The following is a 26,868-nucleotide window of genomic DNA, read 5'->3' as shown; positions in this document are numbered from 1 at the left end:
ACGCGCAGTCAGGAGGACCGGACCGGAGTCTGGATGCTCGGTGCGGTGCAGTGTGATGGTGTCCGGTCGGTGCCGGTTATGTAAGTCCGGTTTGGTGAGTTAAAGGAACGGACTTACGGACGGACAGCGCGCAGGGAGCTCCGGTGTGAGCGGAGCGGATTGGTTCGTTCAGTGCTCCGGTGAGTAGGTGCCGCTCTGTGCGCGCTGCCGTGACCGCGCGTTCGAGCGCGTAATGCACTTGTTTCATTCTGTAAACTTAGTTCATGTAGAACCAAAGTTACTTTAATATATTTATCACATCAGACGCAGTTCTGTCAACTCGTGAATGAGATTTAAGTTGATTCTTGCGAAACAATCTTATTAACAATTTTATTAATACTCATTAGTACCTGTGGCTTTTATGATCTGGGGATTGTGTTGCCCAAATGCTTTCCAGCTTGTTCCAATATTTCAAATGATACGATATGATATGATAAGATAAGATGCCTTTATATAACTAGAACTATATAAGGTGCAAAATTAAGAAAAAAGTATATATACATACACAGTTAGTTCCTATATATATACACATACACACACGTATGCCGAAAAATCTTAAATATAAAGAACAAAGACTAAAACTATAATTTTAGGATAAAAGTTCATATGTATTATTCTGTGTGGTGAAAACACACACACACACACACACACACACACACACACACACACACCTTAAACAGCTTGTTGTTGACGTATCTTTTGTTTAATAGAATAATAAAAAGAACGTCATAGAAGCCTAATTTTAAAAGGTTGCCAGTTATGCAACCCACGACTTAAGCGCTTGAGGAACCGACCGCCGTGACGTCATGCCCCCGATTTCACGCCCTGTGTGTGTGTGTTTGTGTGTGTGTCTGAGCGGTTTCCGACTGTCGCCGTTAAGATTGAACGATCAACTGTAAAAAATAAATAAATAAATAAAACAAATATAAATAAATATAAACAAACAGACTGAAAGCGAAATGTGTTCAGATTTAGTTTGCGCCTTCTTCATTTGCGCCTGGAGCGTCACATGTGAATTCCGTCTCTGACGCAACAACTCTGTTACATCACAGCTCTGAGGGAACCATCCCGCTCATTCATTCATTCATTCATTTATTCAGGGTGGTACAGTGTGATCTGGGTCCTTAGTCATTGTCTGTGATGAGTTTAGCATGTTTTCTCCGGGTACTAAAAGGTAAACTGGACTCTGAACTGCCCCTGTGTGTGAGAATGTGTGTGTGAGTGATTGAGTGAGTGTGTAAATGAGTGAGTGTGTGAGTGAGTGAGTGAGTGAGTCAGTGATGAATGAGTGAGTTAGTGAGTGTGTGAGTGAGTGATTAAGTATGTAAATGAATGAGTGTGTAAATGAGTGAGTGAGTAATTGAGTGTGTAAGCGAGTGTGTAAATGAGTAAGTGTGTATGTGTGTGAGTGAATGTGTGAGTGAGAAAGTGAATAATTATGTGAATGAGTGACTGCCTGAGAGAATGAGTGAGTATGTGAGTGATTGAGTAAATGAGTGAGTGAGTGAGTCAGTGATGAATGAGTGAGTTAGTGTGTGAGTGTGTAAGCAAGTGTGTAAATGAATGAGTGAGTTAGTAAATGAGTGTGTGAATGAGTGAGTTAGTAAATGAGTGTGTGAGTGTGTGAATGAGTGAGTTAGTAAATGAGTGTGTGAGTGTGTGAATGAGTGAGTTAGTAAATGAGTGTGCGAATGAGTGAATGAGTGAGTTAGTAAATGATTGTGTGAATGAGTGAATGAGTGAGTTAGTAAATGAGTGTGTGAATGAGTGAATGAGTGAGTTAGTAAATGAGTGTGTGAGTGTGAATGAGTGAGTTAGTAAATGAGTGTGCGAATGAGTGAGTTAGTAAATGAGTGTGTGAGTGTGTGAATGAGTGAGTTAGTAAATGAGTGTGTGAATGAGTGAGTTAGTAAATGAGTGTGAATGAGTGAATGAGTGAGTTAGTAAATGAGTGTGAATGAGTGAATGAGTGAGTTAGTAAATGAGTGTGTGAGTGTGAATGAGTGAGTTAGTAAATGATTGTGTGAATGAGTGAATGAGTGAATGAGTGAGTTAGTAAATGATTGTGTGAATGAGTGAATGAGTGAATGAGTGAGTTAGTAAATGATTGTGTGAATGAGTGAATGAGTGAATGAGTGAGTTAGTAAATGAGTGTGTGAATGAGTGAGTTAGTGAATGAGTGTGTGAATGAGTGAATGAGTGAGTTAGTAAATGAGTGTGTGAGTGTGTGAGTTAGTAAATGAGTGTGTGAGTGTGTGTTGCCCTGTAATGAACTATCATTCTGTCCAGACTGTTCCTCTTTTCTCCCAGAGTTTTCAGCCTGAGTTTGAGTTTCTGTGACCCAGACCAGCATAAAAAAAGTAAAAAAGATCTTATTCTTATCTTTTTAATGTAAAATACTCAAAAACACTCTGGAATAAACAAGAGAAAAGTGTAAAACAGAAGCTGGTTCACTTGTGGTCTCAGACTTTTGGACTCCTGCATTCCTGACATAACTGGAAGATTTTCTTTTTAAAGATGCTCCAACATCCCACCACAAATCATCAGGACTAAAATCAATACCTGATAATATTGTCTTAATATTTCACTCACTGATCTGTATGAGGGGTGACTGACTAGAACAAAGTCACATCCCGTCTAATGCTGATCAGTGTTACTATTATTGGCCCAGTGCTGAAACTCAAGCATGGGAAAAGGACATCATGTTCTCCACCACCAGTCCACTGGGTCATCATGTTAAAGCCGGGTCCTCTTCCTCGGGTTTCTCTTATCTGGTGGTTCTGTGACTGAACACGTGTTTAAATGTTTTTTATTAGGATTTGAAGGTGATGTTTAACACTTCGGTTCCATTCATGACAGGACAGGTAGTTACAGGGTACCCATGATTCATCAGTTCATCATCACAGACAGTTTTGTATCTCCAGTTCACCTCACTTGCACGTCTTTGTTCTGTGGGAGGAAACTGGAGCATCCGGAGGAAACCCACACAGACACGGGGAGAACATGCAAACTCCACACAGACAGGATTCAGGTGAAATATGTTCATTTAGCACTTTTACATGAGTATACTAGGATACATTTTAAGAATATGTGAATATTTGAAGAGGAGGGCGTGCCCCCCCCCATATTGTTTACCTTATATACGGCCTAGTTTGAACGTCAAGTTCAAAGCGAACTAACAATCATTGACATGTTCAGCCATGACCTGAAAGGAATGCAGGAAGAACAGAGGTGGGTGTGTGTGTGTGTGTGTGTGTGTGTGTGTGGGTGTGTGTGTGTAAGTGTGTGTTAGGTAATGCTGTTATGCAGCTCCTGAGAAACTAGGTTACTGGGCCATGGTGGGCAGGATGAGCTGTGTGACCGGCCAGGCAGAAACGAGCCGGTGCTGCCTCTAGTGGCCGAAAATGCTGAAATAAGTTCCTGTAAAAGTTCCTGGAACTATTAAAGACCCGCCTGGTTCAGTTCAAACTGCAGACAGTAGGAAAAAGGTAGTCCTGGTGCTAAAACCAACACTGACTGTAACAAAACTATTAAAATCTTGTTCTATAAAAAAGAAAAGTTATTGTATAACAGAAGCAGGTGTAGCCTGGTGGTTAAGGTACTGCACTAGTAATCAGAAGGTCGCTGGTTCAAGCCCCAACACTGCCAGGTTGCCACTGTTGGGCTCTTAAGCAAGGCCCTTAACCCTCAATTGCTTAGATAGTACACACATAGGACAAATTCCAGTAGTCCCAGTCAACCTGACTGCATGTATTTGTACTGTGGGAGGAAACCCACACAGAGACATGGAGAACATGCAAACTCCACACAGAAAGAACCCTGTGGAATCGAACCCAGGCCCTTCCTGTGTGTGTGCAAGGCAACAGTGCCACCCACTGCACCTCATGCCACCCCATTTTAGATGACTGTCTTTATAAAAGTGAAGCATTAATTTAAAGATTTGTGGTAAAGGGTGCTGGTTTTTGTACCGTCATTCTACCACTACCGTGGGCGGCACAGCAAGAAGGTCCTGGGTTCGATCCCCAGGTGGACTGGTCCAGGTCCTTTCTGTGAGGAGTTTGCATGTTCTCCTTGTGTCTGGGGGTTCCAATTTCCTCCCACAGTCCAAAGACGTGCAGTGAGGTGAATTGGAGATACTAAATTGTCCATGAATGTGTTTGATATTAAACTTGAACTGATGAATCCTGTGTAAGCAGTACCTACCGTTCCTGTCATGAATGTGACCAAAGTGTAAAGTTAAAATCCTAATAAATAAACCACCCCTGTATTTTTCAGTGCTGGTGCTCCCTGGTTGATCTTCCACATAGAAAAAAATCTCACTTTAATGTATTGAAACCACATGACGTTCGGCTGCTCTTGTATAAGTGCACATGTTTTCCACACAAGGGTGCGTTTGTGCTTTTGGTGTAATTTACGTCATTTTGGTTACTCACGGTTTGTAGGAATGTGCATGACTTGTATGAAAGTGTGACGATTGTAACTGGAGACGCATTAGTGCTCCTCTAATCTCTTATGAATTCAGTAATAAATCATCATCGCTTCTTTTAATTCTTACACTTGTTAGGACATCTGACCTGATCTGATATGTAAGCTGAATCAGTTCTGAATGAATTTAGTTACTGGAGGAAGCAGATGAACGCAGACGATAGCAGACGAGCATGTGCGGCTGAACTGGTGCTCAGAACTGGTGGGAGGATGTAATGAGAGGCAAAAATACACACACACGATCCTGAGCTGCACTTTTCTGGATCCTTGAATACAAATACAGGAATAAATTCTTATTTTTAATTTTTTTTATACGGAGAAGGGCATGTTACCCCTTTATCCCTCTATCTAGTCACACTGGCAGAGGAGAGCTGCAGACTTGCATTCGGTGGCTGCTTCTTTTTCTCTCTGACCATTCTGCGTCATTTTTATAATCTATTCTTTATTTTGAAGTGTATAGTATCACGACCGAGGAATGTTTTTGGAATGTTTTTGTTTTGTCTGTCTTCATATAAATGATCCTGTATCAGGACGTTTAGGCTTGAAGAATTTGATCACAGTGACACATAAAAACAGAAGGAAAAAATCCCACAAACTGTTTAACTTCAATTTACAAGCATTTTACATTTTACAGGCATCCTTTTTTTATTTATTAAAGTATTATAATAATTATCTAGGGCGGATGAAGCCATGGTACGGCAACCCTAGAGCTTTAAGGGTCTTGCTCAAGGACCCAACAGTGGCTGCATGGTGGGGGATTTGAACCCACAACGTTCCAGCTGGTAACCCACAGCTCTACCTACTGTGTGACTCTTGTATCATACTAATGTGTCCAACATATGATAGAAAAATTAAGAGCAGACAATTATTATAACAGCATTCACTCAATTCAAACAAAATTATCCAATTTAAATGGAGTAATTTATATATTTTCTTTATTATTGTATTTTGTTTCAGTATTTATTGTTGCTTGACTGTATTTGGAGAAAAGAATGAGCTTTGCTTGACCTCCATCCATCCCTCTTTTATTCTCCTTTATTTACTTACAAACAAAGATGCCAACTCTTCCACCCTGGGAGGCATTGGGACCACTGACTGTGATCATTTGTGGGCGCCCGTTCCAACCCACAGACATTTATATCTTCATATCGCTCCCTCTTTATTCTGTAACTTCTATAACTAATATTGTCCAGTCTCCTGGGACGTCTTTTTACGAGACTTTGGAGTGTGTCTGTGGGAATTTGTGCCCATTCAGCCGACAGAGTCATTGAGGTCAGGAAGTTTCATCTGACCAGGATGGAACAGTTTGAGAAATGATGGACCATTAATTCACCCTCGCTGTGAGACCCTCCATGACTGTTCGGTAACGTTTACCTGACTTCAGCTCAGCGTCTCACCTGGCACAGACTGATCACGCCCACGTTCGTTATGATCATTTTAATTACTGACATAAATACCACGCCACACCACACCACACCACACCACACCTAACCGTAACTCGGTCTGTTAATACCAGTATAAGAGGATCGTATGATGTTTCCCATTAACCGTTTTAGATGGCAGGTCACATGATTTTGTCCTTAATTAATTAAAAGAGGGGAAGTCCTGTGTGTGTGTCGCTTCTGGAAGTGTGTGTGTGTATGTGTGTGTGTGTGTGTGTGTGTGTGTGTGTTTATAAGGCTCAAGGCCAATTATTGTTCTGACCTTGTTACCAACTGCTGCTAGTCTCACCACTGCTGCGATCGATGGCACACACACACTGGCACACACACACTGGCACACACACACACACACACACACACACACACACACACACACACACACACACACACACACACGACCCTGACCATGGTTAAAGCACTTCGTAAATATGAATTAATTAGGGCTGCAAGTTTACTAACTGTGTGTGTGTGTGTGTGTGTGTGTGTGTTTTGCTGTGTCAGGGAACTGTGCTGATTCAAAACGCTGACCTACCATGTTACCATGGCAACAAGAATACAGTGGGAGAGTGCAACAGCAATAAGTGTGTGTGTGTGTGTGTGTGTGTGGACAAATTAATGGAAACAGCGTCTTAGTCAAAGTTTAATGGACAGTCTGACCAGAGGTGTGGGGTCTAATCTGGGGTAGTGAGGGGTTGAGGGGCTAGCCAGAGAATGTCCAACAAGCTAACGGTCAGGCGTCCGCGTACTCGCGACCCTATGGAACAAGGCTAGTGATCTACAGAGCTGTTAGTTTCAATGTATAAATAAAGTTTAGACATTGAAAATCAGACCGTCTATTCTGACTGGACTTCTCTGTGCTCATATGAACAGGCCTAGTAAGACTGCACCTGCCAGCTATTCACAGTCGAGCCGGCTGGACTTAGACAAACAATCACAGTCACAGACTCTTTTATCCAGAGTGACTTACAATCATGTCTACACACAATTTGAGCTATTATATTAAAGGCTAAGGGCCTTGCTCAGGGGCCCAACAGTAGTGGTGAGGCTTGAACCGGCAACCTTCTGATTACTAGGCCAGTACCTTCACCGCTGAGCGTAGACTTTTCATTTCTACGTCACGCTGGATGTGACGTTTATTACATTTACATTTTTGGCATTTAGCAGACAATTTAGCCAAAGCCACAGTACACAGTCTAAGCAATTGAGGCTTAAGGGCCTTGCTCAAGGGCCCAACAGCAGCAACCTGGCAGTGGTGGGGCTTGAACCAGTTACCTTCTGATTACTAGTCCAGTACCTTAACCACTAGGCTACAACGTCACATTGTGTTTGGACGTGTCCTCCAGTGACCTTGATGCAGCTCATTTCACTGTCAGTCCCGCTGTTTTGAAAGGGCGTCCCAATAATTTCGTTCCTATAACGTAATTAGTGCCAGTCTATAAGAACCCAGCACTATCAGACTGATATAAAAGTGCCTGATGAGTAAAAAACTGGAACTATTTTGTCTTTTTTTGTGCTCTTTGTGTACGGTGGACTTTCTGTTTCACAGTCTCACACACACACACACACACACACACTAATTCAAGATGATTAGATGGTTAATTTAGCCGGGAACATCATTAGGTAATTATGCTTATAAAAGGGACTCTTAGACCAAGTCCTCTCTTTCACACACACACACACACACACACACACACACACACACACACTTATGCTAAGGTGTCTGCTATGAATTGCTCTTGTATAATGTGTAGAATTAGAACATAAAAGCTCAACAATGACAAAAAAAAAAGATCGAATGTTCCTGGTTTAAGCCCCACATATGCCAGGTTGCCACCGTTGGGCCCTTGAGCAAGGCCCTTAACCCTGGACTGCTTCTGCTTGGATTGTATGTGAACACAACTGTGCGTCTCTGCTAAATGCCGTAAATGTAAATGTTCGCCGTCCTACTTTCTTTAACTCCAGCCACAGACGCACAGACTGAACAGAATTTAACAGTGTGCGTCGTTTTCTTTAACTTTAAACACTTACTTTACCTAAAAATCAACATTAAAATCCAATCGCTTCACATATTTAGCTCTGAGAATCCTGTAAAGAACGTTATTCTCACCATCAGCCTGAACTCAGAGCTGAACTTTAGCTCTGCTCGAGGTCGGAGCTGTAATTGGTTATTAATTAACAGCGGCGCTGAAATACGGTGAGAAGTTTAGGTAAACAACGCCATTAACCCAAGATTAGCACCGAGACTCCTGGCTGCTACGCTAAAGCTAACGAGTGCCTTCACTCTGTCCTGAAAACAGCAACAAGTCAGGTGTGGGACGTGCTACTTGTGTGGATTTTCTTCTGAAATACGTGAATAAAGTAACAGACTGAGCCTGTGAGTTCGTCATGTTTACTGTTGTTGTCTGAAATACGTCTGGTGGAAGTTAATTCAGCCACTTAGCATGTTTGCTAGTGTAGCAGTTGCAATGGGTGAATTAGAATCGTTTCTTTTAATTCTGTTTATTTTATTGCTTCTATAGATTCATGTTTAGATTTGTGATTAAAGTCAAAAGGCACAAAATGGTCAAAAGTATGTGGACACCACACCTAATTACTGACCTCAAGTGTTTTAGCCACACACACTGCTAACAGGCAGATATTCCCACTGTGCTTTTTTGAGATGAATGGAACATCAATTGTGTGGCCTTCTTCATGTTGACTGTGCATTGACTGGGATATAACTTCTCTGTGCCCATATAAATAGAGCTAGTGTGACTGCACCCTAGCACACAAACACAAAGTTGCCTAGTTTTGAAATAAAACCCAAACTGCCCCATTATGCGAAAACCAGGAGCCCCAAATACGAAGATCTTCCATAAACTAGAGGCTGCTGAGACGCTGGTGTCGTCGTCCACAGTCAAGCGAGCTTTACAGAACATGTTTGCACTTGTTCTGCACCTTCTCCGGATTTTTTTTTCGAAATTCAAGTCAAGAGATGAACTCAACTGATCCATCATGTGATAAACTGCTACGTTTTTCTGTGGTGCGGTTGCTGTCACAGCAAAAAGGGCCTGGGTTCGATTCCCCATCTGGGAAACCAGTGTCCTTTCTTTCAGGAGTTTGCATGTTCTCCCCATGTCTGTGTGTGTTAATTGAAGCTACTAGAAATTGCCCTGTAATGGACAGGCGACCTGTCCGGGGTGTTTCCTGCCTTGTACCCTGTGAACTGTTCCCACTGTGACCCTGACCAGTATAAATTGGTGGTAAAACAGACATTAAATGAATGTATGAATGTTTTGCTCTCACATCAGTTAAGATGAAAGGAGCGACTGCAGCACAGTAAACTGTTTAATTACCTCTTTCTCTCTCTTTATCATGTCTATTACTCTCTCTCTCTCTGTCTCTCTCTCTCTGCTGTACTACTGACCCACATTCAGTCGTGCAGTGTGTGTTCAGTGTTAAGCAGCACAGTCAGCCAGCAGTGACGTGAACTGAACACCAGCGGAGACGGAGAAGCTTCAGAAACCCAAAACCTGACGAGGGAAAAAGACAGAAAGACGTGAAATGTGAGGAAATGAAACGCAAAACAGAAATAAACAAAAATAATTGTATAATTGGATGGAAAAGTAAAGAAAAAAAAAGAATAATCATCAGATGGATGGAATGAAAAAAGAAAGGAAGGAAGGAAGGAAGTATATATATATAACATATATAACAAATTCAGGAAAAAATCAGGACTAAATCAGAAAGAAAAAAAACTATGATAAAGAAAGAAAATATGAAATAAAGGTACGAAGAAAGAAACGTGATGATAAAAGAATAATAAGAGGAAGAAATAAAAGAAGAATGAAGAAGATCGTGAGGGAGGAGGAGGAACAAATAAATCAGGAATATAAGGAGGAGGTTACTGATACAGGATGCTGTGTTCACCATGGCAACCGGACGATCGGAGCCTCTCACTGCTCTAAATACGAACGGGCTACATTCGTGCGACTTCTGAATGAAGAAGCGAGGACAGAGTGTGATGCTACCACCACCACGTTTCACTTTAGGAATGGTTCTCAGATTATTAACAGAGAAGCCAGTTCTTCTCGTCCAGCATCAGTGTCTGACCTCACTATGTTTTGACTAAATGGGCACAAATGCTTATAGACACACTCCAGAATCTCATTTCTCACAAATGAGAAAAGGCTTTAATATATATACATAGTATGTGCATATATCAAGGGATGTGTGTGTATAAGTGTGTGTGTGTAAGTGTGTGTGCGTGTTCGTGTGTGTGTGTGTAATAATGTGTGTGTGTGTGTGTGTTCTCCACACTGACCTACTTTTCCATAGTGACCAACGATCGCTGCTCAGTGCAGAAAGCCAGTTCAGTTTAGCTCATACTGCTTATTCTCCTCCGAGTGTGTGTGTGTGGGGCTGTGGAGTGTGTGTGTGTGGGGGGCTGTGGAGTGTGTGTGTGTGTGTGGAGTGTGTGTGAGCTCAGCTGTGTGCTAGAGGAAAAGCTTTGGCTGTAGGAAACCGACTCACATCAGTAGCAGCTGAAGGTAAAGCACTGTGGTGTTGGTTTTTTTTGGGTGTGTGTGTGTGTGGGGGGGGGGGGGGTCTGATACACTTTCCATCATATCCGTCTGTGCTGTCAGTTGATGTGTGTGTTGATTCTGTCTGTACATTGACTGACAGGTGTGTTGTCAGTTGGCTGTTCTTCGTTTTCCACTGTATGGTTTGCACTGATGTCTGTCTGCTTCTCTGTACTGGTGTCACTGTTGTCAGTCGGTTTTCAGGTTGTTCTCATGTTTTTTATGTGTTCTGTTGATATTGTCATAGTTGTAGTTGTTGTTGTTGCTGTTGCTTATCATTATCATTACTGTTGTTGTCGTTGTCATTGTCAATGCTGTCATTGTTGCTGGTGTTCTTGGTGTTGTGGTGGCTGGTGTTTTTGTTGCTGGTGTCGCTGTCATTGTAAATGTTGTCGTTGTTGCTGTCATTGTTGCCATTGTTGTTGTTATCGTTGTCAATGTTGTGGTGGCTGGTGTTGTCGGCATTGCTGCTGGTGTTGTTGGTGTTGTGGTTGCTGGTGTTGTCATTGTTGATATTATCGTTGTTGTTGTCATTGTTGTTGTAGTCATGTGCTGACCTTTGTTCCTGCATAAACACAGAAGAAAACCGATTACATTTTAAGTCCAAATTCAGACCAATCAGACCCTCACTGAACGGGTTGCCAGAACTTTTGCGTGGTTGCCAGATTCCTCACGTGAATCCTGAGCGGCTCAATTCATGGATCCGTGATCACGTTCTGATGAAAGTCTTGTTTGGCACCTGCAGCGCTTCACATTTCTATATTATTGGGATTTAGCTCGGATTTATTAAGAGGGGCTCGTTAATACTCGGCCCTAATTTTAACCTGCTGACACGGAACCTTGTCATTGGGGTCCTAAATCATCAGGATAGGACCTGCAGTGGAAGGGGAGCATAAATGATTCCAGTCTGGAACCTGAGGGACTGGTGTTACTGGTACAGCTTTTTGGGGTGGGCCTCTGACGTACGATTGTGCTTTTTATGTTGTATAAGCCTTTCAAATGGGACCTTGGAATGGGACCGTTAGTGTCACAGGATCCTAACCCATTGATGCTGGTTGGTTTAGGGCTGGGAAACATGGCCCCAGCATACTGGGATGGATTTTCTAATGGATTTGACTACTGGACTACAGACTTACACAGCGGTAACTCACTGGGATTAGACTGGGAGCCAAGATCACGGAGAAAGAACTTATAGCAACTTACAGTTACAGTGTATCACAAAAGTGAGTACACCCCTCACATTTCTGCAAATATTTTATTATATCTTTTCATGGGACAACACTATAGAAATAAAACTTGGATATAACTTAGAGTAGTCAGTGTACAACTTGTATAGCAGTGTAGATTTACTGTCTTCTGAAAATAACTCAACACACAGCCATTAATGTCTAAATAGCTGGCAACATAAGTGAGTACACCCCACAGTGAACATGTCCAAATTGTGCCCAAAGTGTCAATATTTTGTGTGATCACCATTATTATCCAGCACTGCCTTAACCCTCCTGGGCATGGAATTCACCAGAGCTGCACAGGTTGCTACTGGAATCCTCTTCCACTCCTCCATGATGACATCACGGAGCTGGTGGATGTTAGACACCTTGAACTCCTCCACCTTCCACTTGAGGATGCGCCACAGGTGCTCAATTGGGTTTAGTCCATCACCTTTACCTTAAGCTTCCTCAGCAAGGCAGTTGTCATCTTGGAGGTTGTGTTTGGGGTCGTTATCCTGTTGGAAAACTGCCATGAGGCCCAGTTTTCGAAGGGAGGGGATCATGCTCTGTTTCAGAATGTCACAGTACATGTTGGAATTCATGTTTCCCTCAATGAACTGCAGCTCCCCAGTGCCAGCAACACTCATGCAGCCCAAGACCATGATGCTACCACCACCATGCTTGACTGTAGGCAAGATACAGTTGTCTTGGTACTTCTCACCAGGGCGCCGCCACACATGCTGGACACCATCTGAGCCAAACAAGTTTATCTTGGTCTCGTCAGACCACAGGGCATTCCAGTAATCCATGTTCTTGGACTGCTTGTCTTCAGCAAACTGTTTGCGGGCTTTCTTGTGCGTCAGCTTCCTTCTGGGATGACGACTATGCAGACTGAGTTGATGCAGTGTGCGGTGTATGGTCTGAGCACTGACAGGCTGACCTCCCACGTCTTCAACCTCTGCAGCAATGCTGGCAGCACTCATGTGTCTATTTTTTAAAGCCAACCTCTGGATATGACGCCGAACACGTGGACTCAACTTCTTTGGTCGACCCTGGCGAAGCCTGTTCTGAGTGGAACCTGTCCTGGAAAACCGCTCTATGACCTTGGCCACCATGCTGTAGCTCAGTTTCAGGGTGTTAGCAATCTTCTTATAGCCCAGGCCATCTTTGTGGAGAGCAACAATTCTATTTCTCACATCCTCAGAGAGTTCTTTGCCATGAGGTGCCATGTTGAATATCCAGTGGCCAGTATGAGAGAATTGTACCCAAAACACCAAATTTAACAGCCCTGCTCCCCATTTACACCTGGGACCTTGACACATGACACCAGGGAGGGACAACGACACATTTGGGCACAATTTGGACATGTTCACTGTGGGGTGTACTCACTTATGTTGCCAGCCATTTAGACATTAATGGCTGTGTGTTGAGTTATTTTCAGAAGACAGTAAATCTACACTGCTATACAAGCTGTACACTGACTACTCTAAGTTATATCCAAGTTTCATGTCTATAGTGTTGTCCCATGAAAAGATATAATGAAATATTTGCAGAAATGTGAGGGGTGTACTCACTTTTGTGATACACTGTATAAGGGTTAAGGTTCTGCTCAGGGGCCCAACAGTGGCCACTTGGCGGTGGTGAAGCTTGAGCCTGCAACCTTCTGATTACTAGTCCAGTACTTTAACCACTGAGCTACCAGTGTCCCACGTAATATTTTGGGAGGGGACGCTCGTTGATGGAGGTACAGCAAAAGTGGATTTCGAGGTTTATTAATTGTACATACGGACGCCAGACAAACCAGTGTGATGTGAGTTGCTGCGTTTATTCTGCTGGATAAAAGGGGGAAACACGAGTGAATAAAAGGTTGAAGTGTCTCCTCGCCACTTCTTTTCACTCGTACTGACCCCGTTCCTGTCAGATTAGCCGCCGTCCTGCTGAGGCTGTGGAGGCGACACCCGTTTGCATGTTTATAAAGTGTTTGGAAATGTTTGAAGGTTTGTCTGATGTCGGACAGTCGGGTCATAATGAGCATCATTAAATTATGTTAGAAATTAATAACAATTATTAAGAGATTCATGAAAACCTGCACTCACTTTATTTTCTTGTTTTTATTTTCAGGTGCAGCTCTTTCTGCGACGAAACCTGACGGAAATATAAACGCACCCGTCAGTAAAACATCCCCGCCCTCCTAGAGCGAACGGTCGAATATTTCAGCTTAGCGTTTTTGGACAATGAACTGACCGCTCACAGAACAGCTTGGACCAGCCGGCGGAGAGAAGCTAACAGCCGAAGCCGGCGGAAGGTTTTGAGTGACCAGACAGACGGACAGGATGCTCCAGCCTCCATTGGAGGGACGGGTGGGAGAGGGAGCGAGCATGGACAAGCTTTCTGAATTCGGTGGGCTCTGTCCAGCCAGCCAGAGGGAGTGGGAGTAAGTGCACACTCATTCATTCTAGGAGAAGTCTGCATGGGGTTCTTTGGGCTCTCCAGTTTCTGTAGGTGCAGAAGGTGGATTGGGTGCTCTTACCTGCCCAGATGCTTTTATTTAGTCATAGCCATCGAGGGTTAGGGGTCTCGCTCAAGGGCCCACCAGTGGCAGCCCTTACTGACAGCTGCCTTAGATTAGAGATCAGTGTGTCTGCTCTCATCTGTCTCCCATCTGCCTTTATTAAACGAATAAACAAATGAATGAATGAATGTAAGCTTTATTTCTCTCTCTCTCTCTCTTCAGCACCGTTAGCTGTGTGGACGATCTATTAGAGGAAGATGAGAAGGACAAAGCTAAAAGGTGAGAGCGCTACCGTACGCTAACAAGCCCTTCATCCACTCCGAGATCTCACACCCGGACCGGCTCTTCTCACCTCTCTGTTTATTCCCAAGAGCACAAAGGGGTAAAGAGGAGAGGGGTGAGGAGAGCGCTCCGGGGGTGCAAAGCAGACCTCCAACGTGATAGAAATTAGGTCGAGATGTTCGGTTCCTCGTGATGATGGTACGAGCCAGCAGTACTGGCCTGTGGATGAATATGTGGGGAGTTCCACCCACGGGCCGAAAGGTTTCCTCCACTGGCCTGGACCGAAATGTCCTTGCAATCTTTCGGCCCGTGGGTGAAAAAGCAGAAGCCTGACCGGCCGCGTTTGTTCGCAGAGCCTCCCGTAACAAGTCGGAGAAGAAGAGGCGAGACCAGTTCAACATCCTCATCAAGGAGCTGTGCACCATGCTGCAGGGACAGGGTCATCCACGCAAGATGGACAAGTCCACCATCCTCCAGCGCACCATCGACTACCTGCAGAAGCAGAAAGGTCAGAGGACGAACGTACTTACGAACGTATTTAGACACGCCCTCTTCTCGGGAGTGTAGATCTTTAATCTTTTCCAGATCTTTAATGGGTACCATCAGTGGGTTCTTGCTCTCACATACTTGGGTGAATTCTGGGTGAATTCCAGAATATTTCAGACTGTTTTTCTTTTACATTTCGCAGAGATGACCGCTCAGACCGAGTCGTGCGAGATCCAGCCGGACTGGAAGCCCTCGTTCCTCAGCAATGAAGAGTTCACCCAGTTAATGCTGGAGGTAAAACCTGCTTTATACAGAGGAACCTCGATTTAACATCGGTCCGTGAAATGCGATTGTCCGAATCAGTGAGGTTTTTTTTTTCTCCAGGGGGTGTGAAAATATATGAAAACACAGCACTAAGGTCCACAAAAGTGCTAAACATGCTCATATGATCAACAGTCTGAAGCTCTAAAACTTGAGGCATAAAACACAGAGCAAAAGGCGAGAACAGAGTGAGCCTCCTGGCAAAATAAAGCCTCTCACTCATGTAAACAGAGAGACGAGCGCCGCTTAGTGGATGATTACTGAACTACTGATCTCGGTACACTTCTCACTAGAATTTTGAACAATCTGACCGGACGTTCGGTTTTCCAGAGTTTGTCTGTTAAAACCAAAATCCGTTAAATCGAGCCTACAAAATATTAGGAACACTTTGAATCATGACCTCTGCACGAATGAGAAGTTTAGGAATATCAGCCAAAAATAAATCCTTTAAGGTCGTGTATATTTACAAAGTTACTTAACAAAATACGTCACTTAGTTTTTTGCTGACGCCATTAAAAAGTTGGTACGACACGATACAATTTATCGTTGTGGATTCATGCTGGATTTTTGACCCGGAGTGTTTAATTATCCGGTGTTTTTGGTAAACAGGCGCTGGATGGATTCCTGATCGCACTGAGGACCGACGGGAACATCGTGTACGTGTCCGACAGCGTCTCCTCTCTCATCGGTCATTTACCGGTAAGTCATGAGAACGTTTATCCTCAAACTGTTGAATTCTGGGGTGGAGGAAAGTGGCTATAGCTTCTCCAGCCTGTTCGAGCATTTACAGCAACTCGTTTTCATTACCTGCTTCATCCTGGTCAGGGCTACAGTGGGTACTGGACCAGCTAGAAACACGGTGTCATGTCCTGCACAGAGCCCTGACCTCAGCCCCACTCAACAGCTCTGGATGAACCGGAACATCGACTGAACAATCAGCGCCCAGCCGTACAAATCGTGTTTTGACTGAACGGGAACAAATTCCCACAGATATACTTCAAAGTGTTGTTCTAGGTCACTCTATGCCTTGTTTTTGAAATGTGCCGCCCCACAAGCACACGATCAGGTGTCCGAATACTTTTGGCTGTCCTGCTTTGTTAAAACTCAGAGCTGTTCAGAATTTTGGACCTCGTTTTATATTCCTACATAATGAATCACTTCTGAAAGTCTCTGGCCCAGTTTGTGTGATGACTAACGCACTGATATCATAGTTAGTAACATTGAGGTGGCACCACCCACACACACCATGTTTTCTGGGGGAGTTGGTTAGGCCGGACCGCTCTGGACGTGCTGTGGATCTGTGGTTAGAGATAAACAGGGTGAACGTGGGTAATCTGATACCTTACCTTACTTTTTTTACCACTTTTAAAGAGGTACAGTCTTAAAATTACTCCGTTCTGTAGATACACTTTAGACTACATTTCCCATAATGCACTGGGTTGTTTAGGTCAGTAATAAAAGCTGTGTGTACAGGAAATTGGGCAGCACAGCTGTCTACTGTGCTGGCAAACCTTAGAGTTTGAAGCTCAGCCAGGCATCCACACAAACACAGTGGCCGTGTTTGAGGGAGGGAGGGTTGAACAGGGTTTCATCTAGCGACCGTTGAGATATTTGATCTCCGGGACTAGTTCGGGAAGGGGGAGGGGGGGGGGGGGGGTCACTAGGAGCTTAGTGTGGCTCTCCGTATGTGATATGTGTGGGAACCCAAAACTGGTAGGTGATAAAAAGCGATTGCTGATTGGACACATGTTGGAGAGGACGTGTAGTGATCCAGATCTCCTTGATCAGAACCCGGGGTGGGCAAGCGGCTTCGGATTCACAATTGGGAATTGGAAATGACTAAATTCCAGAAAAAAATCGTGTTAAAATGTTATTTTCTGTTTCTGAAAAACATGCCATTAGGTGGATTGGGTTCCTGTACATTAGCACACTGATGTCTGAGTGTGTTTCTTTAAGAGTTTGGGGTCTGGACCCACCATGAACCAGACCAGGATAGAGTGGTCAGATCACTTAAGGTAAGTAAGTAGTAATGCAGCAGGCAGTGTAGGTGCCATACATCTTCAGTGTCCCAGGTTCGATCCTTGCCTTGGGTGACCAGTGTTTCTGAATAAGGTCTGCACCCACCGTGACCCTGACCAGGATGACGTGATGAATGAATAACTGATACGATACGATCAAAAAGTTTAGACTCACTATTTTATAAATTAAAACCTAACAGTGGTGTGGGTGGTGCAGAAGGTCGTGTTCGCATCTCCAGGTTCCCGGGTTCAAATCTCACCTCTGCTTGTCTTTGTGAAGTTTGGCATGTTCTCCATTTCCATTTTCCACAACACGCCTGTCGGTTAGCTCTTGCGTATCCGTGGTGTGGTTCACATCCCCATTGAAGTGATTATTTAAGCTTCCAGGAGTGACGTAGTGTCGTCTGCTCTCCCTGTGCATTATGGGAAATGTAGTCACGGTGTGATTGCTGCTGGTGTCTTTCAGTCAGACATGGTGGACCAGAACATCCTGAACTTCCTGCCCGAGCGCGAACACGCCGAGGTCTACAAACTGCTCTCCACACACCTGATGAGCGACGCCATCACTGCGGACTACCTGGAGGGCAGTGAGTACACACACACACACACACACACACACACACACACACAAACACACACACACACACACAAACACACAGCACGTTGAACATTATTGTTTATAAGCTCCAGGAACTCATCAGCACTTTATTTAAACGCAGATCTTCTCTCTCTTTTCGTTTTGTTCCCTCAGACGAGACCCATATCGAGTTCTGCTGCCACTTAGTGAGAGGGAACATGGACCCGAAGGACGCCCCCACCTACGAGTACGTCAAATTCGTGGGAGATTTCAAGTTCCAGAGTTACGGTGTGTGTGATTCTCCTCCTCCACTTTTTTATTACATTCATTTATTGTTTGTTTTTTCCAGCCGACCACCCCGACACCCAAAATCAAAGCTAAATTTGAATCCAGCTAGAAGGACCAGGGTTCGTTTCCCTGACCGGACCGCCAGGATCCTTTCTGTGTGGAGTTTGCATGTTCTCCACGTGTCCGTATGGGTACAAATGACGGCAGGTACTGCAGGTCACTCGAGTCTTCAAGTCTTCATTTCCGAGGGAGGCTTCCCCAAAAAATACGCCCCTGAGAAGAGCAGTGTGTGGTTTGGGACGCACAGCAGTGAAGTTGAAGCTCCACTCGTACCCATTCAGTCATCTGAACTAACCAGTCGTGCACATGTGGACAGAAATGTTCGGTGTATCTGGTACAGTGACCTTTCCAATCATCCTGACCCCCCTAAAAACTACCCACCCTCCACCCCACCCCACACGAAGCACCGATCTGATCCCCTGTTCGAACAGTCGCCCCAGTTGGACGTTGCAGATGCGCAGATGTTTTGTTTGGTGTGACAGTGTGACATGGTGTCGGTGTGAGATCTATTACCTACTGTGTGTGCGTGTGTGTTTATGTGTGTGTGTGTGTGTGTGTGTGTGTTACAGCTCCTACGTCCTCGTGTAACGGCTACGACCTGGTGTTTCCCCGCGCGCTCCAGTCTTCTCTGGAGGAACAGGTGTGTTTAGTGGCTACCGTTCGACTGGTCACACCACAGTTCCTCAAGGTTAGAGAACACACACACATGTACACACAAACACACTCACTTAACAGAATCATTAGTGGGCAGTTGTGTGTGTAATGTAGTGTGTAAGTTGGTGTGTGTGTGTCTCACAGGACTTGTGTTGCGTTGAGGACCCGTGTGATGAATTCACATCGAGACACAGCCTGGAGTGGAAATTTCTCTCTTTGGATCACAGGTGAGTTCATTACAATTTGATTCACTTAACTGACTCCTCATCTGATTCACTTATATATATATATGGGCTATAGGTGAGTCACTGAGTCAAATGAATCACTTAAGCGAGTCATCTGAATCACTTCACTTATTTTACTAGCTTAAACAGATGTAAATAAATACCGAGCACGGTGTGTGTGTGTGTGTGTGTGTGTGTGTGTGTGTGTGTTTGTGGGTTTAGAGCCTCTCCCATCATCGGCTACCTGCCGTTTGAGGTGTTGGGGACGTCGGGCTATGACTACTACCACGTGGACGATCTGGACCTCATCGCTCAGTGCCACAAACAGTGTGAGTGTTTTGTATTTTTATTGAATTTAATACAATGTTTTGTGTTGTAAATGATAAAATCAGCATAATGAACAATGGATTGGTGCCCTGACCTGGGTGGGCCTAAAGCTGCCTCGACCCTGACCAGGATAAAGAGGCTGATGAAGTTTCATCCTCATTCTCCCTGACAAGAGCCCTGACTCAGTAAAATATTCACATTCTGGCAGAAATAGGTCACTGTGTGTGTGTGTGTGTGTGTTGGACAGTGATGCAGTGTGGGAAGGGGAAGTCGTGCTATTATCGGTTCCTGACCAAAGGCCAGCAGTGGATCTGGCTGCAGACGCATTACTACATTACGTACCATCAGTGGAACTCCAAACCTGAGTTCATCGTCTGTACACACACGGTGGTCAGGTAAACACACACACACTCACACGCACACACACACACACACACTGTAAATTTCTACAAAGAATTATGTGATTAATGTATCAAACCTTGGTTCCATCTAGTGGCCAAAGTTCATCATTGCAGTTTTAAATCACTAGAAACTGTTAATCACAAAAATAAAAATCATGTGTGCATGTAATTTTAGAAATATCACCAATTTGATAAGTAAATCATATCAGCACACATAATCTATCTGTCTTTTCTTTCTCTATGTTTTCTCTTCAGCTATGCTGAAGTCCAGGCGGAGAAGAGGAGAGAGCACGGACTGGAAGAGAGCCTGGATTTGTCCACCACCTCATTAAAGGTAAAAATCACTTTATTAACTCATGTCTAGTTCACACGTCTCAATTTATATCCCATTTTCCAGTTATCGACTCATTTCAGTGAGGTGAAAACAACCACTCACCTGAGAGGACTTCTCACAAATATGTCTGGGAATTTGTGGCCATACAGTTAAAAAAGCGTTTGTACTGCTGGGCACTGATGTTACTGGGCTGAAGGTGCTGGACTAGTAATCAGAAGGTTGCCGGTTCAAGCCTCACCATTACCAAGTTGCCACTGTTGGACCCCTGAGCAAGGCCCTTAACCTGAAAATGTAAATGTTGATGTTCCGGTTCGTTCCAGAGCTGTTGAGTGGGGCTGAGGTCAGGACTCATGCTGGAACAGGAAAGGGCCTTCCCTAAACTGTTGCTGCAAAGTTTGAAGCATAGAATTACTTTAATAATTTATTTATTAAACATGTGAATTGGTTGCTGCCTTGTTTCTGCCACTGACTAAATACTGAGCACCATTAATGTGTGTGTGTGTGTGTGTGTGTGTGTGTGTGCGTGTGTGTGTGTGTGTGTAGGGGCAGGAAGTGTGTCCGGATGTATGCGCCCCTATGGACACATCCCGGGACAGAATGGGCTGCGCTCCATCACCCTCCTCCCACAGCTCACGCAAATCGACACACACCGCCGTGTCCGACTCGGCCTGTAAGTGACGCAAACACACGGAACCAAAACTGATCATAAACACGCGCCAAATTCAAGTCTAGTTTTACTTAACTAGCATAACTACCAATACATGAACTCTAAACTGACGCTGGTTCACATTTCGTAGCGAACTCTTCGGCCCACTATAAAGAGAGCTGCACCCCATCCAGACAGTCGGTGTCTGTGGGACCTGAGAGCTCCAGCAATCTGAATCACAGCGCTGCAAAGGTACACACACACACACACACACACACACACACACACTGTTTGTTTATGACATGAGGTGTGTGTGAGATTGACGGACTTGTCCTTGTGTTCCAGACCCTGGCTCAGAGACAGAGTTCACTGGAGCCCCGTCCACCCTCCCCCTCCTGCACTCACCCCTCAGTCATGGTGGGTCTGTTTCTCTCTCTCAACCAATTCATTAGAAGATTGTATTGATAAGTGTTACATGTGCTGACTGTGTGTGTGTGTGTGTGTGTAGCACCAGGTGGCGTGTGCAGGTCTCCCCCAGCCTCAGCTCGGTGTGATGCACCAGCTAAAGGAGCAGCTGGAGGAGAGAACACGAATCCTGCAGCTCGACATCAAGAGCCAACAGCAGGAATTACATCACATCAAAGAGAAACTACAGCTCACCAATATACAGGTACACACACACATACACACACACACCTACTCTAACACACACACACACACACTCACATATACACACACACATACACACACACACCTACTCTAACACACACACACACACACACACTTACACACACCTACTCTAACACACACACACACACACTCACATATACACACACACACACACTCTCTAACACACACACACTCACATATACACACACACATATATACACACACACACACACACACACACACACACATATACACACACATACACACACACACACTCTCTAACACACACACACACACACTCACACATACACACACTCACATATACACACACACACACACACACACTCACATACACACACACACACTCTCTAACACACACACACTCACATTTACACACACACACATACACACACACACTCTCTCTAACACACACATATATACACACACACTCACACATATACACACACAGACACATATACACTCTCTCTCTCTCTCTCACACGCACACACTTTCCAACACACACACTATTCTCTAACACACTACTCTCTAACACACACACACACTTACACATACATACACACGCACTCTCCAACACACACACTATTCTCTAACACACACACTCTACTCTCTAACACACACACACATACACACATGCACACTTTACTCTCCAACACATACACACACACAGTCTCCAACACTCATACATACATTTGCAATGAAATGTGTTTGATGTTTCTCTCTCCTTCTGTGTGTGTGTGCAGATGTTGATGCAGCAGCCGGTGAATGTAGATTTCCCCTCACAGTCTTCAGCCCCAAACAGCCAGTCAGGGGTTCCACACCATAACAATACACACTCACACCAAACACATCAAACACACCAGACGCACCCCAAACCCTCGCAGTGTGCATCACACACCGTCCCATCACACACACTGCACCGAGAACAGCCCAGCATCTCGACAACACAGGTACACACACACCAACATGTACACACATGTACTGTATATATAGAAGCTTTGTGTATTAATATAGTGTGTGTGTGTGTGTGTGTGTTCAGCAAACTCTGGTCCACAGCAGCACGATGCAGAACGTGTGTGTCCCGGTCCAAACACACACCAGCCTGACGATGCCTCTCTACAGCAACCCCATGATGTTCTCACCCAACCACCAGGGATACCGCCATGCAGCGGACACACACACACCGCACACCAACGTGCAGAACACACACACTCACGCGAGCCCGGATGCACAGCTACGGTACACACACTTTCATCACAGAGATACACACACACACATACACACAAACACACATACACACAGACAAACTCTACTCTCTAACATATACACACATACACACACACATACTCTCCAACATACACACACATATGTGGTGGTGTAGCGTGTGTCGTGCTGACCAGTGTGTGATGTCATGTGATTGACAGGATGCTGTTAAACCAGCCGGTGCAGAGTCTGGTTCCAGACGGCGGCGGTGCTCAGACACCACACTGCAGCGCCACCATGCAGCAAACCAAGTGAGTGTGTGTGTGTGTGTGTGTGTGTGTGTACTGATCTGTGTCTTTTACATTTGTGCTTTTTATCATTTCTCATGTGTGTCCGCAGGTATCTGGACGAGCAGGTGATGGCGTCTTCGTTCCCCGTGCAGCAGGTCAGCTGCAATGCCGTGTTCGTCCCCTCCCCTGTGTTCACATCACCAATCATGATCTCCCACAACAGTTTCCTCGCCCCTAGGACTCCGCTCGCCTACGCCGACGGTCCTCCGAGGTCACAGCACGGCCTGCACATCCAACAGCATCAGCAGTTCTTTCAGGTAGAACCACTCACTGTGAAATGATTCACCTGAAAATGATTCACCTCATGAACGATTCACATGAGCAGCTTGTTCATTAACGGGATTATTTAAAAATAATTTACCTTTTAATTAATCTGATAATCGTTTGTAAACCATTATTGTTAGTTATCTGCTGATTTACTTTCATGATTCATCTGAGAACGATTCACCTCAAAGAATCATATTTGTAAACATTAATTATTCATCAAAGCTCGATTCGGATTCATTTCAAATCACAAATCTGGACGTCTGAACATCAACACACGTCTCTCTGTTTGTCTCGAAGGTGCAGCCGCAGGGTCTGATCCAGAGCGCCCCCGCTCAGACTTTTTTCCACGCCGCTAACATCCCGCAGCAGTGCACTATGGGATACGTGCAGCAGCAGCATCCGCACCAGCAGCAGCATCAGCAGCACCTTCGTTCCCAGCCTCATCCGAGCAGCCTGTCGGATTACAGAAACATGCTTCCACGGTAGCCCCGCCCCTACGGAAGAGCCAGAGAGGCTGCTGGGATAGCGTGTGGAGCGGCCCGCTCCGAAAAAGCAAGGGATGACGGAAAAGGCTAAGTGCATTAATCATGCCACCGAAGTCGTCAAGCGAGGCGGCTGGTTAAGGATCTCTGCCTTCCAGACACCGCAGGCAAAGGATGCTGGGATACGCAGGACGACCTAGCTGAGGTGAGGACACGGAGGAAACCTCACGCCTGAATCCAGTGCTGCTTTTATAGGGTCATGTGACCGGCACAGTGAAGACGAACCTTCTCCAAGATCTGGACGATGAACATTAATCTGAACGTTCACATAAACGATGAGTTTTTGTAGTTTCTTTTGTCCTGGAGAATTTTGTTGTTATTGTTTTGTTTCAGGTTTGAGCTCAACGTGATTGCAAACACATAAAAAACTAGCACAGAACAAACAAACCTCGGTTTTGGACCAGCACCGATACGCTGCAGTACAATTTAGTCGTACAGTCACTTATTACGAAGGAAGAAGGCGTCAGAATCGTTTACAAACAAATGCAGGTGCGTTAAAGTCGAGCCAAGTTGTTCCTAGATGAAGGAGAAATCGTCTCATGCACCAGCAGCAGCACCTTGTTTAACGGTCAGTGGGTCGTTACCCTGCTTAGTTATCGGCCCTGGTGTCTCTGAGGTGAAGTCAAGTCAGGTCAATGTCAGTCAGTTTTTACAGTTAACATTGTCTCAAAGCAACTTTAAAGAATCCAGGACCGACAGACCAAAAACCCCTGTGGAGCAAGCCGAGAGTAACAGTGGCAAGAAAAATCTCCCTTAAAATTACAGGAAGAAAGGAACCAGACTCAGCAGGGACCTCAGTCCTACTAACCCAAGAACAGTATCCACGCTGCTAGTGTGTAAAACGATATCAACACCCAAAACTCGTATATATGACAGACGAACACTTAAGCGGTTAAACTGCGTTGGGACCTGCACACAAACCACTTGTCTGCACTGGGTTTTGTGCTTTAGTCCCTGGACTGTAAACACAATAAGGGCGGATAAGATGTGGTTTTGCCTTGACTCCAATATTGAATATTGCATAGCTAAAATGCATTGTCCCTGCAATGTAAGCTACAGTGGGCTTTGTGTTACCATCGTTGGACTGTAGATGACTGGAAAAGCATGATTTAGTCTGATAATACGGCTATGCACAAGTACTGAGGGAATTCCCCATAGGTGCTGCAATTACTCCCTCTGCTGGCTAATCGATGGTGCTGCACAGAGACGGGGGATACTGGAGATCGGTGCGTGACTCTCCGTGTGCGATACGGATCTCCGTATTTATTTATAATAAATAAATAAATAAAAGAACCTTGGACAATCATAACAGTGATCAGTATGTTAACAGCCTGTAATTGACTGTGAGTAGAGAAATCTAGCTGGTGGACGTGCTGTTGTCTATTGTTTACAATGCAATAAGCTTGCAAACAGTAGCTAAGCTAACTACAGATGAATTGTGAACGCAGGGTACGTGACTATGGTACGATAGCACTTAGCGATATCATATTTCACTGTGCATTTTTCTCTTCACTCTTTTAATCTGAATGAAACAGAAACAAATAAATTAGGAAATATTTTATCAATTCATTCAGCCTTGTTTGTGTTTCTCTCATAAACGGTGCTAATGATCTGGAATTGAATTGATACTGGTCTGGTAAAACGTACTTGTTCTGTTTGCTAGTAACAAATAAACCATAAAACTGTGAACTGTGATTACACAGAACAACAATCTCAAAGTATTAAACGATCTGTGTCGAGTTTTCGTAGATTACCATTTGCTAACATTTGTTGCTCAGTGTTTTTGTTTATTAATTCACAGCACGAATGCCGTTACACCAAGTCCCAGACCAGCATAATAGAATCTGAAAAATAAATTATATAAACTACATGCTGTTTATTTCATTAGCTGGAAAGGCTTTGATATTAAATTAGCTACTTTGCTAACTAATCTGTATGAATTCCCTGCTAGATAAAATGTTTACAAGATAAAAAGCCCAGCCTCACATTGTTTGTTTTTTACTTTAAGGTGGTAATGTTGGGCTATTTTATTAAGACAAACTAAACATTTGTGGTTAAAATAAGTACTAAATGGAAGCTAATATAAATAGCTTAATGAGCTAATGAAGACTTGCTCACAGTCATTGGTGTTTAGCATCATGAGCTTCATTAGAAACAACTTAGAAACAAATGCTATTATAAATAACAGTAAACACACAAATGCTATCACTTAGCATGAGCATGCTCAGTAACCTGCTGTGTATTAAACAATCATAGCTTTTTATTACTGATAGCCATGTTAGCATTTTTGATTGGCATTTGGTTTAATGGACATTTGGCTGAGACTCTCACCTTGCATCACCATTTAAACCTATAAAAACAATGTTAGCAAAGTGGATCAGGGTTGTTAAACATGACCTACCAACGCAAAGCAAACAAAGGACAATATTTCATTATACATAAACATTATCGATCTTATTGTAGAGCTGCAGTGTGTGTGTGTGTGTGTGTGTGTGTGTGTGTGTGTGTGAGAGAGAGAGAGAGAGAGAGAGAGAGATGAGGTTCTGCACTTACTGAGGATACTGTAATTAAAAAAATACAAATATATTCACTTTATTTTGTACATTGTACATTTACAATAGATTAAATATGTCTGTATACATAAAAGTATTTTGTAAGAGAATCGAGATTAAAGTGTCTTATTGTAAAGATTAAATTAATTAATTATTATAATTAAAGCTAGTTTTTCTTGTTTCAAGATTCTGTTACTGTTTAAATTATTATTGAAACGTTTTTACATTCGAGAAGAAGCTTGGATAGTGAGATTGAATTAAATTTATAATATCTGAATAATGCGTAATACTGTTAAACATAATAAAATATTTTTAGAATCATGTCTCTCGGCCAGGGTTCTTTCTGTGTTTCTGAGTTTGCATGTTCTCCCTGTGTCTGTGTGGGTTTTCCTCCGGGT

At 44.0% G+C, this 26,868-nt stretch overlaps 1 protein-coding gene across 1 annotated transcript; it reads left to right on the top strand.

Moving 5' to 3' along the window:
• Positions 1-25,487, top strand: npas2 (neuronal PAS domain protein 2). Its single transcript, XM_062989119.1, has 22 exons — positions 1-179; positions 13,861-14,173; positions 14,474-14,530; positions 14,887-15,041; positions 15,222-15,313; positions 15,950-16,039; positions 17,825-17,945; positions 18,110-18,223; positions 18,853-18,971; positions 19,082-19,164; positions 19,384-19,490; positions 19,736-19,883; positions 20,145-20,223; positions 20,767-20,893; positions 21,021-21,121; positions 21,215-21,286; positions 21,378-21,539; positions 22,300-22,506; positions 22,596-22,795; positions 22,981-23,070; positions 23,159-23,366; positions 23,674-25,487. The coding sequence occupies exons 2-22, from the start codon at positions 14,073-14,075 to the stop codon at positions 23,860-23,862; spliced, it is 2,622 nt and encodes an 873-aa protein (XP_062845189.1). The 5' UTR covers positions 1-179; positions 13,861-14,072; the 3' UTR covers positions 23,863-25,487.
• Positions 25,488-26,868: the final 1,381 nt, after the last annotated feature.

The sequence above is a fragment of the Trichomycterus rosablanca genome, chromosome 26 (assembly GCF_030014385.1).
Source record: "Trichomycterus rosablanca isolate fTriRos1 chromosome 26, fTriRos1.hap1, whole genome shotgun sequence".
Taxonomy (NCBI): Eukaryota; Metazoa; Chordata; class Actinopteri; order Siluriformes; family Trichomycteridae; genus Trichomycterus; species Trichomycterus rosablanca.
The sequence above is the reverse complement of the archived record's forward strand: the minus strand, read 5'-3'. Positions and strand labels throughout refer to the sequence as shown.

Bases quoted from the DNA above. Each gene is read 5' to 3' on its own strand.
- npas2 (XM_062989119.1), top strand. From the start codon at position 14,073: ATGCTCCAGCCTCCATTGGAGGGACGGGTGGGAGAGGGAGCGAGCATG. The intron at 18,972-19,081 runs GTTAGAGAACAC...TGTGTCTCACAG, and splicing joins TCACACCACAGTTCCTCAAG to GACTTGTGTTGCGTTGAGGA. The intron at 19,491-19,735 runs GTGAGTGTTTTG...TGTGTTGGACAG, and splicing joins CGCTCAGTGCCACAAACAGT to TGATGCAGTGTGGGAAGGGG.